At 43.4% G+C, this 13,510-nt stretch overlaps 1 protein-coding gene across 2 annotated transcripts in view; it reads right to left on the bottom strand.

The window, feature by feature from the left end:
• ABCA1 (ATP binding cassette subfamily A member 1) overlaps nt 1–13,510 on the bottom strand; it is a 154,414-nt gene that overhangs the window by 116,971 nt on the left and 23,933 nt on the right. For both annotated transcript variants that reach the window (XM_017876728.1, XM_017876727.1), the window contains exon 2: nt 11,231–11,388. In XM_017876728.1, coding sequence (XP_017732217.1) covers nt 11,231–11,296 — 66 coding nt within the window. In that variant the 5' untranslated portion in view covers nt 11,297–11,388. The remainder of the gene's footprint in view (nt 1–11,230; nt 11,389–13,510) is intronic.

Raw genomic sequence — 13,510 nt, 5'->3', positions numbered from 1 at the left:
GATATCAAAAAGCTATATGCATAAAGTTATTCACTCATTGAAACATTGCACAGCAATGGGGAAATGATTAGATTAAAGTATGGTACATCTACTCAACAATATATCATGCCATCATCACAACAATGTTTATGAAACACAGAAATCATTAGCCATATAATATTAAGTGAAAAAAGCAGAACATAAAATTATATGCCGTTCCAAACTTGTAGCTAAATAAAATCACTTACAAATTTAACAAAGACAGGAATACAACTTTTTTTTTAATGGTATGACTGTAAATAAATTTAGAAAATACCAATGAGGCCGGGTGTGGTGGCTCACACCTGTAATCCCAGCACTTTGGGAGGCCAAGGCGGGTTGATCATGAAGTCAGGAGTTCAAGACCAGCCTGGCAAACAGGGTGAAACCCCATCTCTACTAAAAATACAAAAAATAGCTGGGCTTCGTGGCGGGAGCCTGTAATCCCAGCCACTCGGGAGGCTGAGGCAGCAGAATTGCTTGAACCCGGGAGGCAGAGGCTGGAGTGAGCCCAGATCACTCCATTGCACTCCAACCTGGGTGACAATGCGAGATTTCATCGAAGGAAGGAAGGAAGGAAAGAAGTAGGGAGGGAGGGAGGAAGGAAGGAAGGAACTAATGAAATTAGGGGAAAAAAAACGAAACGAAACAAAGAGTAGGAGTAAAATAAATAGTCATCACAACCTTGAAGCTCTGAAACTACCATTTGTACTTTTAGGATAAATAGTAGCTACCGTTTATTTAGGACCCAACATGTACAAGGCACATTTTTAATTAATTACTTAATTCAATCCCCAGGTCAACCGTGTGAGATAGGAGACATTATTGTCTTCATTTTATATGTAGCAAGGCTAAAGCTGGAGGAAGGGTAAATCACAGAGATAGTCAGTAGCAGGGTTGAGATAAGCGGCCAATTCTACCCAACTCAGGAGGCCACATGACATTCTATTTGACACCACGGGAGACTCAGGTAGGAAATGGCCCCAATAGGTGGCATGGTCTAGAAATATCAACAGGATCCACAGAGGTAAGATGAATTCACAGCTTGTAGATTTATAATACTTACAGCCAATACTGGGCACCGACTGCGTACTCAGGACGTTTTGTGTATCTCATCTCCAGTATTTAATTCATAATAACTCTGTGGGGTAGGTTGTATCATTACCATTTTAGAAGTGAAGAAACTGAGGTTTGAACAAGATATGAGCCATAAGAAACTGCACCAAAGTTTGAACCCAGATCTACTGACCCTTTAGTGTGTGCTTTTGTACCCACCACGCTGCCATCACAAAGCTACATTTGGGACATAAACCTTTAAGGTATGCCACTTAAAAGAAACCTACCATTTGCCAGCCCTGCTGAGCAGTGATCTGACCCAATGAATCAAGGCTTATGTTCCTGGACATCTCTACAGCCCCCATATCTAGGATCCTGTAGGGCAGCAGATGCTCAAAATATGTTGGTTGACTGAAAAAAATGAATGGATCTTCCCCATGGCAACTGACAGCAAAAGGCAAACAAAAACTCTTACAAGCCATTTGCAGCAGCTGAATGGCGAGTGTAAGCAGATCAGGAAAAGAGGTTAAAAAAAATTGATGATGATAATAATAATGGCTAACACTTAAAAAGGTCTTACTATGCACCAGGGTTGTGAGTGCTTATTTATATACATTAACTCATTTAATCATCAAACAATCCAATTAGTACTCCTACACATTTTACAGAAGAGGAAGCTGAGATTCAAAGAGTATTGCCCGATGGTCCAAGATTGGCAAATGGCAGAGCCAAGATTCAAAGGCACTCTGACTGAAGGGCTCCTTCTCTTCGCCATTATGGACCCCAACCTCCTTAAGCACTGTGCCTTCACTTACCAGAGCATACAGACGCCTGCTCTCTCAAAGCCCTTGCTGAGCTGAGACACTAGCATGTATGAGTGAATTAAAGAGACTGTCTCCAAAGTTCACGCCACCTCAGCCAAAGAACTCACGAGAGACAAAATTCAATCTTTGCCCTTTTACCTTGGACCTCTAAAATTCTTCCCATCATTGAACCTAGAACTCACCTTCCAAACCCAGGCGAATGTTCCATGTATTTCTTTTCATAATAGCCTCCCTCTAGAAACCAAACTTGACTTCTGCCAGGATATGCCATTATGGCCACACTCATTAATAAAATCAGATTTCTCCTCCATCTCTAAGCTTAGCACTTTTCCTAAACATAAACCCTCATAAATAGCTTGGAAATGAAGTTGATCCTTTACCATTATAAATTCCTATAGAAAAGTCTTCTAAACCATGCTTTGGTACCTACCCACCCAACCCCATACCTCCCCATGGGGCGGGAAGATGGGGAGAAACATTGTTTTCAAAGGCATTTCTCAACAAAGTCAAAGCTGCTCTACGAGTACTAAAGCACCACTTTGCACTTCCCATCTTGTGATTTCAACATGGGGATAATATGAGTAGGCACCGCTGGAGCAGATTTTCTTGATAGCGACCCTACTGACTTCTGGGGCCAGATAGTTGTTGTGAGAGACTCTCCTATGAATTCTAGGAAGCTTAGCAGCATCCCTGACCTCAACCTCTAAATATCAGCACATACATTCCCAGGATTGTGACAACCAAAAATATCTCCAGATGTTATGTCCCTGGTGGAAGGGTGAGGGTGGGGTGGGGTAAGGGGATAACTGCCCCCGCTTGAGAACCACTGCTTTAGAATTATTATCAGAATTAAATGTATTTCACATAGAAGGCTTACCACAGAGTCTAGTACTTATCATCATGTTATTCAATATGTATCAAACCACTCTTGAATCATCATTCATAGTTATGCCAATATCTCACACACTACAGATGTTCACTGTCCACTTGATTATTCATGCCTGACTTTTGCTGCTGGCTGCAGAAGTTCATAGACCACAATCCAGTCACTCTGAACCCATTTCACTACCTAGCCTGAGGACACAGTCACGGTGCTCTTAAATTCTTGAGATTTATCCACGTCAATTCAAGGTTAGGGCAGCGGAAGGGCCATGTACAAAGAACAGAGAAAACTAGCAGAATAAAATTGGGCATTGGGCAAGAGGCTTCTGAATCATGGTAGCCAAAATAATGCACTCCATGCTGAAAAATGAAGTCGCCATTTCTTAGTACTGAGAGATTCTTGACAATACAATGGGGCATGAAAAAGGAAACAAGAAGAATAAACATCAGAAAGGAAGAGATGAAAATATCCTTTCTGTTTATAGCATGGTCATAAATCTAAGAGAACTCACAAAGTTAACTAAAAAGCTGCAAATGATTTACAAGTATGGGTAAATTAATCAGAACCAAGGTAAATTCTCCTAAATAACAGCATTGCTATAAGCCTGTGAAAACCAGTTAAATTAACATAATGTGGGGAAAAGAGAATACTATTCACAGTGATAACAGAAACATAAACAAAAAAACCTAGGTATTAACTTAGCCAAACGTGTGCTTCTCTTTTTTTTTTTTTTTTTTGAGGATGGAGGTCTTGCTCTGTCGCCCAGCGGAGTGGAGTGGCCGATCCTTGGCTCATCTGCGAACGCTCCCCGCCTCCTGGGTTTTTACGCCATTCTCCTGCCCTCCAAGCCTCCGAGTAGTGGGTGACTTACAGGCCCGCCCTGCCCACCCTCACCCCGGTCTAGTTTTTTTTTGTAGTTAGAAACGGGGTTTTCAGCCGTGTAGCCAGGACTGGTCCTACCCGATCTCCTGACCTCGTGATCCGCCGCCGTCTCGGCCTCCCAAAGTGCCTTGGGATTACAGCGCTTGAGCTACCCGGCGCCCGGCCACCATTTGTGCTTCTTAATATAAAAAAACCACAGAATTTTAGTAGGAATAAATAAAGGGAGATGAAGAATCCAGGAGAGCCCAACCTCTGCTTCTTGATGAGATAATTCTAATATCCAAATTCCCAAAGCCTAATTTATAAGATTTAGCACAATTGCCACTTAAAATAGCGATAAGGGTTACTTTTCTGAGCTTCAATAAGGTAATCACCCATGGGAAAAAATAGATGACAAATACTCAAAAAGGAATATTCCTGAAAGGCCAAAAAAGTAAAATGGGGGGCAATGAGCTCCTTTCCATTATACTCAGAAAATGTTTCCCATCAAAATTTGAGGCACATTTGGGCCTCCTATCAGACCCAAAAACTAAAACTTAATATCAACAAAACAAATGAGAATCCAGAATTGCTCCCCTTAACACTTTTTTTTTTTTTTTTTTTTTTTTTGAGACAGGGTTTCACTCTGTTGCCCAGGCTGGAGTACAGTGGTATGATCATAGCTCACTGCAGCCTGACCACCCAGACTCAAGCAATTCTCCCACCTCAGCCTTCCAAGTAGCTGGGACTCCAGGCAAGTACGGCCATGCCTGACTAATTTCCTTATTTTTATAGAGATGGGGTCTTGCTATGCTGCCCAGGCTGGTCTTGAACTCCTAGTCTCAAGCAATCCCCCACCCCAGCCTCCCAAAGTGCTGGCAATACAGGCATGAGCCACCATATCCAGGTTTTAATAAATGTCCCAAAAATAACTAGAAAAGGAATCACTATTTAATCAATAGTGATTAATTACTAAATAATCACTGGGATGACATGATATGAATATGAAAACAAATTAATTTTAGACCCATCCCTAACAGCGTACATGCCAATGAGACCTGGGAAAACTAAAGCAAAATCTGAAGGATCACATCAGAAAAATGCTAGAGAGGGGAAACGATTTTTAAAACCAGACCTGCCTTCCCTGAACCACAAAGTCTCACACATTGACGGTGGCTACTTAAATTGGTTGGATCCTCTGCAAAGACATCTGATCATATACTTCACAGGCCATTTCCCTTCAACCTAGTAATCCTGTTCCTCAGATTTTGGCCTACACCAATGATACAAAAATAATGAAAGATTAAATGTATAGAATCTTTATAGTAATTTATTTGTAGCAGCACACATGGAACAATCTAAATGTTGGCAACAGGGTTTGAACTTCTAAAAACTGTGTTGATAGATTACTGCAAAGCTATCAGGAATGTCAAAGGCATCATCCTACAGTAGATTTGGAGCCAAAAGATCCCAGCTCTCCTCTTAGCAACCTTTTTTTTTCTTTTTTTTGAGACAGAGTCTCACTCTGTCACCCAGGCTGGAGTGCAGTGGTGCAATCTTGGCTCACTGCAACTTCCACCTCCCGGGTTCAAGCGAATTCTCCTGCCTCATCCTCCCAAATAGCTGGGATTACAGGTAAGTGCTACCACGCCTGGCTAATTTTTGTATTTTTAGTAGAGATGGGGTTTCACCACGTTGACCAGGCTGGTCTCAAATTCCTGGCCTCAAGTGATCCACCCACCTCAGTCTCCCAAAGTGCTGGGATTATAGGTGTGAGCCACCATGCCCGGCCATTAACTTATTAACAATACTCTCTTCATCTGTGAAACAGAAATTGCAATGCACACACCTCAGAATTGCTGTGAGACTCAAGAAAATAATGGATATCAAAGTATTCCTTTCAAAACTATAAAACACAGCCTACACATCAGAAATCATTATTCTAAATAAGAAGATGATTTAGAAATATGTGAACATGCACATTAAATAATGTTAAATGAAAGAAGAAAATAGAGCATAAAATGGTCCATGTATATATAATGATTACAATTGCTTTCTTGGGCCACTGTCATTCAGGTTCCCTCTATCCCAAGAGTCACCAGACAACGTGGCCTGACTACCTCAGGGGATCCTCTTGCATATAAAATAAAAGTAAATTCTCGCGGGGCACAGTGGCTCACGCCTATTATCCAAGCACTTTGGGAGGCCGAGGCGGGCGGATCACGAGGTCAGGAGTTTCAGACCAGCCTGGCCAATATGGTGAAACCCCATCTCTACTAAAAATACAAAAATTAACTGGGCATGGTGGTGGGCATCTGTAATCACAGCTACTAGGAGGCTGAGGCAGGAGGATCGCTTGAACCCAGAAGGCAAAGGTTGCAGTGAGCCGAGATTGCTCCACTGCACTCCAGCCTGGGTGACAGAGCTAGACTCCGTCTCGAAATTAAATAAATACATACATAAATACATAAATAAATAAATACTAAATTAAATTCTCCTTCCCCAGTTTCAAGGCCCTGAATGATCTGGTCATGTCTATTACCAACTCATCCCCAGTCAGTCTTATTCACTCCACCAGTGCCACTGGCTTTCTTCTGTTCCCTGACCTAGGGGACAGGCACCCCCAGTCTCTCTGCCTGGAATGGATTTCCCTATCTCTAGGCCTCTGATCTTTGCCTGGCTCACCATTACTCGAACTTCAGAGCTCTCAGCTTTAATGTCACGATCTGTCATTCTAAATGAAATCCCTAACCACATCTGCTAGTATCTAACACCAGTACCACAGTTTGTCGGGTTTTTTCCTTCATAATCCTCATCACAGTTTACAGTTATATTTTTATTTGCATGATGATATGTTTCACATCTGCTGGCCTCACTGAACTGTAAGCTCTATGAAAACAGTACTCATGCCTGACTGCTTCACCACTAGATACCCAGCTAACCATCCCACAAGTAATAGGTGCTTAATAGATATTTATCCAAATGAAACAATAAATTTCTATTTGTTTTAACTTTCTTCATTCCGTAAAAGAGAAAACTAAAGCTCTGGAGAAAGGTGTTTTCCTAGGCCATTGAGACAGATGGTGGCCCAGCTGGGATTGGAATCATGACCACTGCTGCCGGTCCAGGAGTAAGGACAGGGAAGAAATGTGTCAGGTGAAACCAGAAGTGGGGAAAGGATGCAGAGCATTTCCATCTACTCTGCAAAATTCTCTAAAAGCTCATAAATGAGGAGTTTTAATTTTTGGATAGTTCATTCTTTTTCATTGAAGAATGCCCAAATAGTGGTACTCTGGCTGGGGGTAGTGCCTCATGCCTGTCATCCCAGCACGTTGGGAGGCCGAGGTGGGTGGATCACTTGAGGTCAGGAGTTCGAGACTAGCCTGGCCAATATGCTAAAATCCCGTCTCTACTAAAAACACAAAAATTAGCCAGGTGTGGTGCTGTGCATCTGTAATCCCAGCTACCCGGGAGGCTGAAGCATGAGAATTGCTTGAACCTGGGAGGCTGAAGCATGAGAACTGCGTGAACCCGGGAGGCAGAGGTTGCAGCAAGCTGAGATCGTGCCACTGCACTCCAGCCTAGGTGATAGGGTGAGACTCAGTTTAAAAAAAAAAAAAAAAATCACAATTAACTATTTTCCCAGCCACACGACTAGTCAGATCTATTTGAGAAAACTAATAATAAAGGCAAAAGAAAAGAGGCGATATGGCCACTCTCACTTTGTCCAGTTTGTTCCACAGGGACCTTGGCCTCTGAATCAGGCTAAAACCAGATGAGGATCCTGAAAGCTCTGAAGTTTTCTTCCCCTTCCTGTCCCCAGCCCTGTTTGTACTGAATACCTACCACCCACACAGGTTAACTGTTACTTTGGAACCAAACTGAGCTTTGCACCCAACTTTCACAACTCAATTCAATTTATTCTTTGCCTAACAGAAACAGCGGAAAACTAACCCCGGCTGATGGTCCCCCGTGAGTCTGCACAATGGGGGCACAGGAGAGGGGGGGACCCAGGAGTTACCAGCAAACCAGGACACAGAATGAAAAGGCAAGCACTGCCTTTCAACAGGGTTGCTCTGGGGTATACTGTTCGGCTCCACGCCAAACATAGTGTTTCTATATTCCTGGCAGCAGCAGACAGACTTTATGTATTCTAACTATTCTTCCTAGTGCAAGGGAGCCTCCTCAAGGCCTGCAAACTAATGGGCCTTATGACATTTCCCACTCATTCAGTAAATACTTACTAAGCATGTCCCAAGGGCCAGGCTCTGTGTTGGGCTCTAAGGCCAAGCGTATACACTCCAGCATCTCAGGAGGCAGGCACTGCGCAATGAACTTCCATACACTGCAGGCAACAGCTATCATGGACTGCTAACTTCTTCCCCTACCTAATGGGCAGGGCTGGTTCTCACTATGTGAGCTAACAAGGTGGCCCCACAACCCTTAAGAGGTTCTAATGTCTAAACAATATAATCTAGAAATCTAAACCAGGTGGACTGGGAAGCAGCCATCAGTCAAAACTTGAGATTCCAAGACACAGGCGCTTTAGCATACAGAGAGAGCAAAGCAAAAAAGGATCTGCAACTGGAGGGTCACCAGGAGACTGGTTCTGGTGCTACTTTCTTGACTGACCAACGCTGGACACCTATGCCCCCCTGAACCCCAGTTCTGTCAATTGTACAAGGCGCAAGCCAGATCTTTCCAACTCTAACAATCTAAGCATCAGCAACCTGAAATAAATCACATTTCTTTCTGATTCAGCAAAATACACTTCCTTTAGAAATCAGGAAGGGAGGTAAGGAAAACAGGCTAGCAGGCAGTGGTGTAACAACTTAAGCCCCTTTGTGTCAGGGTGTTGCCTCCCACTTCCTTCTTTAACAAGAACTCTGCCACAAGGCTACAAACTGCCTTTAGCTAAACCTGCCTATCTCTCTAATCCTAACACTTCTAAACCCATCTGCAATACCCAGCAAGAAGCAACAAGACCAGTGGAGTCTGGCCCAATTTGAATGACCCAACCCCACAACCTGTTGCAAGATGCCTTCCCTGGCTAAGCACGGAAAACCTCTTCTCTGCCCTTTCTTCTACCTTCAAGTTGCTATGCAGTTGCAAAAAAATAAAAAACAAAAATAGTTTGGAGGAGGGAAGAAAAGTCACTGTGATGGGACAGACTGAGGCTTGGCCCTAGTCCTAGGGATCTCAGCTTCTGGTTGCAGCTCAGTTGCTGGCTGGGTGACCTTGGGGAAATCCCTTTCCTGCTTTGTACCTTAGCTTTCTCATCTGTAAAATAAGGGGTTCAGACTACAGTACCCCAGAGCTATAGCCCTCCTTTCATTGCCAAGATGATATGATTCTTCCCACTACTCATTAATAGACACATAACATGGATAAACCACGGCAGAGACAATTTCCCAGCAAGTGGGCCCCTTCCACCAGGATAAGAAGGGGCAGGAGCCCTGGACCACACCATAGTGAAGGAATAAGAGTAATGACGGACATATAGGACTAGAACACCAAGATGTGGGAATAACCATGGAAGGCAGGGAGAAAGGCAAGGAAGGAACCAGAAACTTCAATATTCTCAGATGGGGGACAGGCAAAATAATGATACCACTGCAAAGCAATTTGGCACAGTGAGTTAGAGTGCTAGCTCCAGAGTCAGATGATCTGGATTTGAACCCTAGCTGTGCTCCTTGTTAGTAGTGTGGACCTCAGACAAGTTACTTAACCTCTCTGAGTAGCCCGTTTCCCAGCTACAACATGTGGAAATAACAGTACATAATGGGGCCTTAAAAGGAATAAATCTAGTTAATAATGCCTAATCAGTTAGTGCCTCGCACATGGAAGCTCATTCTAAGTGTTTGCTTTTATTATATTAATATTATCTTATTATACTTTACAATTACAGAAAACAGATAGGATCCATAGATTCTAGTCCCTGTTCTCTCACTAGAGACCTGAGAATTCAGGTTCCCCATTTGTAACAGGAGATGCCGAACACAATCAGTTTTTCTCAAATGAAGACCTGTATACACATTGCTGAGGGATTATATTTAAGTTCTCTAGGAGGATTTTAAACACTTTATTTTCATTTCAATCATCACCTAAACCAAGTCTAATAAACACATATGGATTTTTTAAATGCTTACTTTAAAGCCAAGTTCTGGCACAAGATTTCAAACCCCAAGTTTACATTTGTGTTTATGATTGTGTTGGCACCAGTATAATTGTAGCAAATTCATGAGAATGGAACAGGTGCAGACTCAACTTATAAAAGATGAGACTGGACCCAATGAAAGCCAAATACTATCAAATTAAGGTCGTACAAGTAGAAACATGGGTGGAGAATTCAATCATTAGTACATGATAATATAGACTGGCCAAACTCCAAACGCTCAGCACGACAGCATTTACTGCCATGCAACTTATAATTTGGTTTCGGCTGAACAACAACTGCCTCACCACATTTAAGGTATTAATTTGAATGGTATTGATTGGATAACTTTGTTTGCACTTAATTTGTAAATATGTGTGGGTCATGTCATTGTATAATAATAGCCTATAAGAAGTTTATATCTACTTTTACATATGTACATATTTAAGTAACACTGTAATAAAAAAGGAATTTTGTGAACAAAAGGATGCTTTGACACTTTTGTTCTTTTACAGACAGTGCAAGCATTATTCTAGTTTGAGGAAAACTGAATGAAATTCTCTCCAAAGTCCCGTGTAGCCCTTTGAATCTCAGAAAGATGATCATTTTTGTAACAGACATGTTAAGCTGCATTAAGATAGCCAAGTGGGGATACTGGCTTAGAATCCAGTAAAAAAAAAATAATAATAAAGGCAGAACAGGAACAAGAGACGTAGAAACTAACTACAGAGAAATGCATCCTAGAGATGGGATCTCTAAGAAAGGGTGTTCAGAGATAGAGAGACAAAGAGCTGACGTCTGAGCTTCAGGGAGTTCACTCTGCCCTACAGCCCTCACACCCCTCTGTGGAACAGTTCCATTCACCTGCGCATTAAAGATGATCTCCAGATTACTCAAAGCATTATTGGCCTATCTGGGAAGTGAATGGCTTAGAACCCTCCGCAGAAATAAAACAAGTCTCAGTTATTATATTCCTCCAGGCCTGACACAAATCTGTAAGGAAAGAATCCAGATTGACACCAGGATACCCAGTATTGATCTCTAAGAGTGGGGCCATTAACTCGCTTTACTCACAGCTTTCAGAAATACAGGGGCCCATTAGGGGCTTTTGGAGAGCCAGGTGGCTCCCAGGGCTGCGGCAAAAGGAAAAAGTGGGGTGGTCAGGCAATTTGGTGCCAGGTCTTAGGGATCAGAACTCATGCCTGTGCACCAGCACAAACCAAAGCTACTACTTCTACCTGGCTGTAAATCTGCCCTCTATGATAAGCCACACGCCATATCCGGACCACACAGTCCTGTGTCCCTAAGAGCCAGATTCCATCAATCCCTGTGTGAAAACCAAACAGCTTCCTTCCCTCCCTCCCTCCTCCAATTCCCAACTCAAAATCACAAAGAAGAATGAGAGAACCCCGCCCCCGAAAAACCCAAGCTTACTGTTTGTCTTCTTCTGAAAGTGAGGTTCTTCCACAGCAGCAACCTCAGCTGAGGCCAACAAGCCATGTTCCCTCAGCCAGCACCCACAGTGTGTGGCTCGGGAGCCCTGGAAGGCAGCGGCCAGAGCTCACAGCAGGGACGCCGTGGCTGGTCATTAACTGAAAGATAAAGCAGGAGGGGAAACAGCCGTCAGTTATTGCTGCAAAGCCATACATCAGTGAGGACTGCTAATCCAGCCCTCTCAGCTGAGACCTCCACCACACAGCTCTGCGTCATGACTGCTTCTCAATGGGTCATGAGTCCCCAGCTCCCAGCCTCTGGGTTCACCCACAAAGAGGGATTCAGGAGGTGTTCCGACAGCAGGCTAGGAGCTAGTTGTTATGGTCCTAATCATTTTAGTTCCATGGATGTTATCATTTGGGAATGAAGAATGCATTTCTGAAACTAGACCTCTCTCAGGTGGCTAGAACACTGAGGATGGAAATGGCATAGTGGAATCCCAGAGACCTAACTCTTCTCTAAGAAAATGCCTCCCCTTACTTAGAAAGTCAGCAGCATTTGCAAATTTTGCCTCAAGCCTGGGGTGACTTATACTATTCCCTGAACTTCCTTACAGACTAAATTTTCAGTGGGTTACACAACTCAGTCCTTCAAATGATAAAAAGCACCATTGACCAGGCGTGGTGGCTCAAGACTGTAAACCCAGCACTTTGGGAGGCCGAGGCAGGAGGATCATGAAGTCAAGAGATCAAGACCATCCTAGCTAACACAATGAAACCTCCTCTCTACTAAAAACACAAAAATTAGCTGGGTGTGGTGGCAGGCACCTGTAGTCCTAGCTACTCGGGAGGCTGAGGCAGGAGAATCGCCTGAACCCGGTAGATGGAGGTGCAGTAAGCCAAGATCGTGCCACTGCACTCCAGTCTGGCGACAGAGCAAGATTCCATCTCCAAAAAAAAAAAAAAAAAAAGCACAGTTTCATAATCTGGAAAGCCACAACATGCCTTACATGAGTGTGAGTAAACACCAAGAAAATGCCACCCACACCTGGCTCTCAGGTAATGAGGACAACCCTAGAGCTGTGTCTCTGGAAAGAAAACAGTATCCCATGGAGAAACAAGTCTGCTACGGCAGGCTCAGGGCATCCACTGTGAAACCAACAAACAAGCTCCCACAGTCAGCACATATGCACACTTCTGGCCTCGTTCCACCTGCACCTGAACACACTGCCCCCTACTCCGTTGGGTGTCACAGGTGCCTCCTTGGAGGACTGTTTGCCATGCTAGGGCAAGAAGGTCTTCTCATGAACAAGGGATACTACTTTCTGTGTGTCCCAGCCACCCATGCAGCAGTTGCCCTTATTTAATGCTGGAATAGTCCCAAGTAGTTATACTAAAGTTAAAGCTGGGGAGGGGGCAAACGATGAAAAATGGAAGAAGGGAGGACACACAGGTGAAAATTCGGCCCCGCTGGCACTTGGTAGCCATGAACTCTCCTAGCTCTGCTTATAAAATGGCTCAGTGAATCACTATGGCCTCTAGAGGAGTCAGGGCAAGAGTAGGGTGGGACACTGGGCATGAGGAACGAGGAGCAGAAGGAACTAAGAATGCAGTAACAAGGTATGGATATAAAATCAAGCACTAGACTAGAAATCTGTGAGTCCAAATGAGATCTCCATGCCAAGGTCAGTCTCTAGTAGAACAATATCCTTTTACCTCCCACCCAACAAGGACTTGGATTAAAACTTCTAGAAAAGTCAAGAGATTGGAGGAAATTGCAGTGTCTCAGAAGAAAAGACAGCCTACCACTATGTATTCTAATTCATTCACTGACAGTCCAATAAATCAAGAAATTCTCTGAAATAGTAAGCTTTAGGACTTATTTCTTTTCTTTACCATTTGCTCAGCAAACTTCTAGAAGGACACACACCTCCAAAGTTTCTTACTCCAAAAAGAGGACGAATTAAAGCAGCACTGCATCAGTTTGTTCAAAGATGACAACTGGCAGCACAGCACTGGCAACCAGAACAGCACTGTGAGACACATGCTTGTCATCCCAAATTGTTTTCTAAATGGCTCAGGACGGAGCTTGCATTCCAGAAACACTGAAATAATTAGCCAGATTTTTCTCATACAGAAGTTGCTCTCCAGGAATCACTTCGTTGACTTAGAAGCTACATGAACCTTTTCAGATCCCCAAGGTAACACTGAGGAGGGTACAATTAAAAAAGGAAAAGTACCAGAAAGAGCCCAGGCATGAATTAGCCCCGGCTTCCCAACT

This window comes from Rhinopithecus bieti, unplaced genomic scaffold (assembly GCF_001698545.2).
Source record: "Rhinopithecus bieti isolate Rb0 unplaced genomic scaffold, ASM169854v2 scaffold_9663, whole genome shotgun sequence".
Classification (NCBI taxonomy): domain Eukaryota; kingdom Metazoa; phylum Chordata; class Mammalia; order Primates; family Cercopithecidae; genus Rhinopithecus; species Rhinopithecus bieti.
Note: the sequence above shows the minus strand (reverse complement) of the source record. Positions and strands in the feature narration are given on the sequence as shown.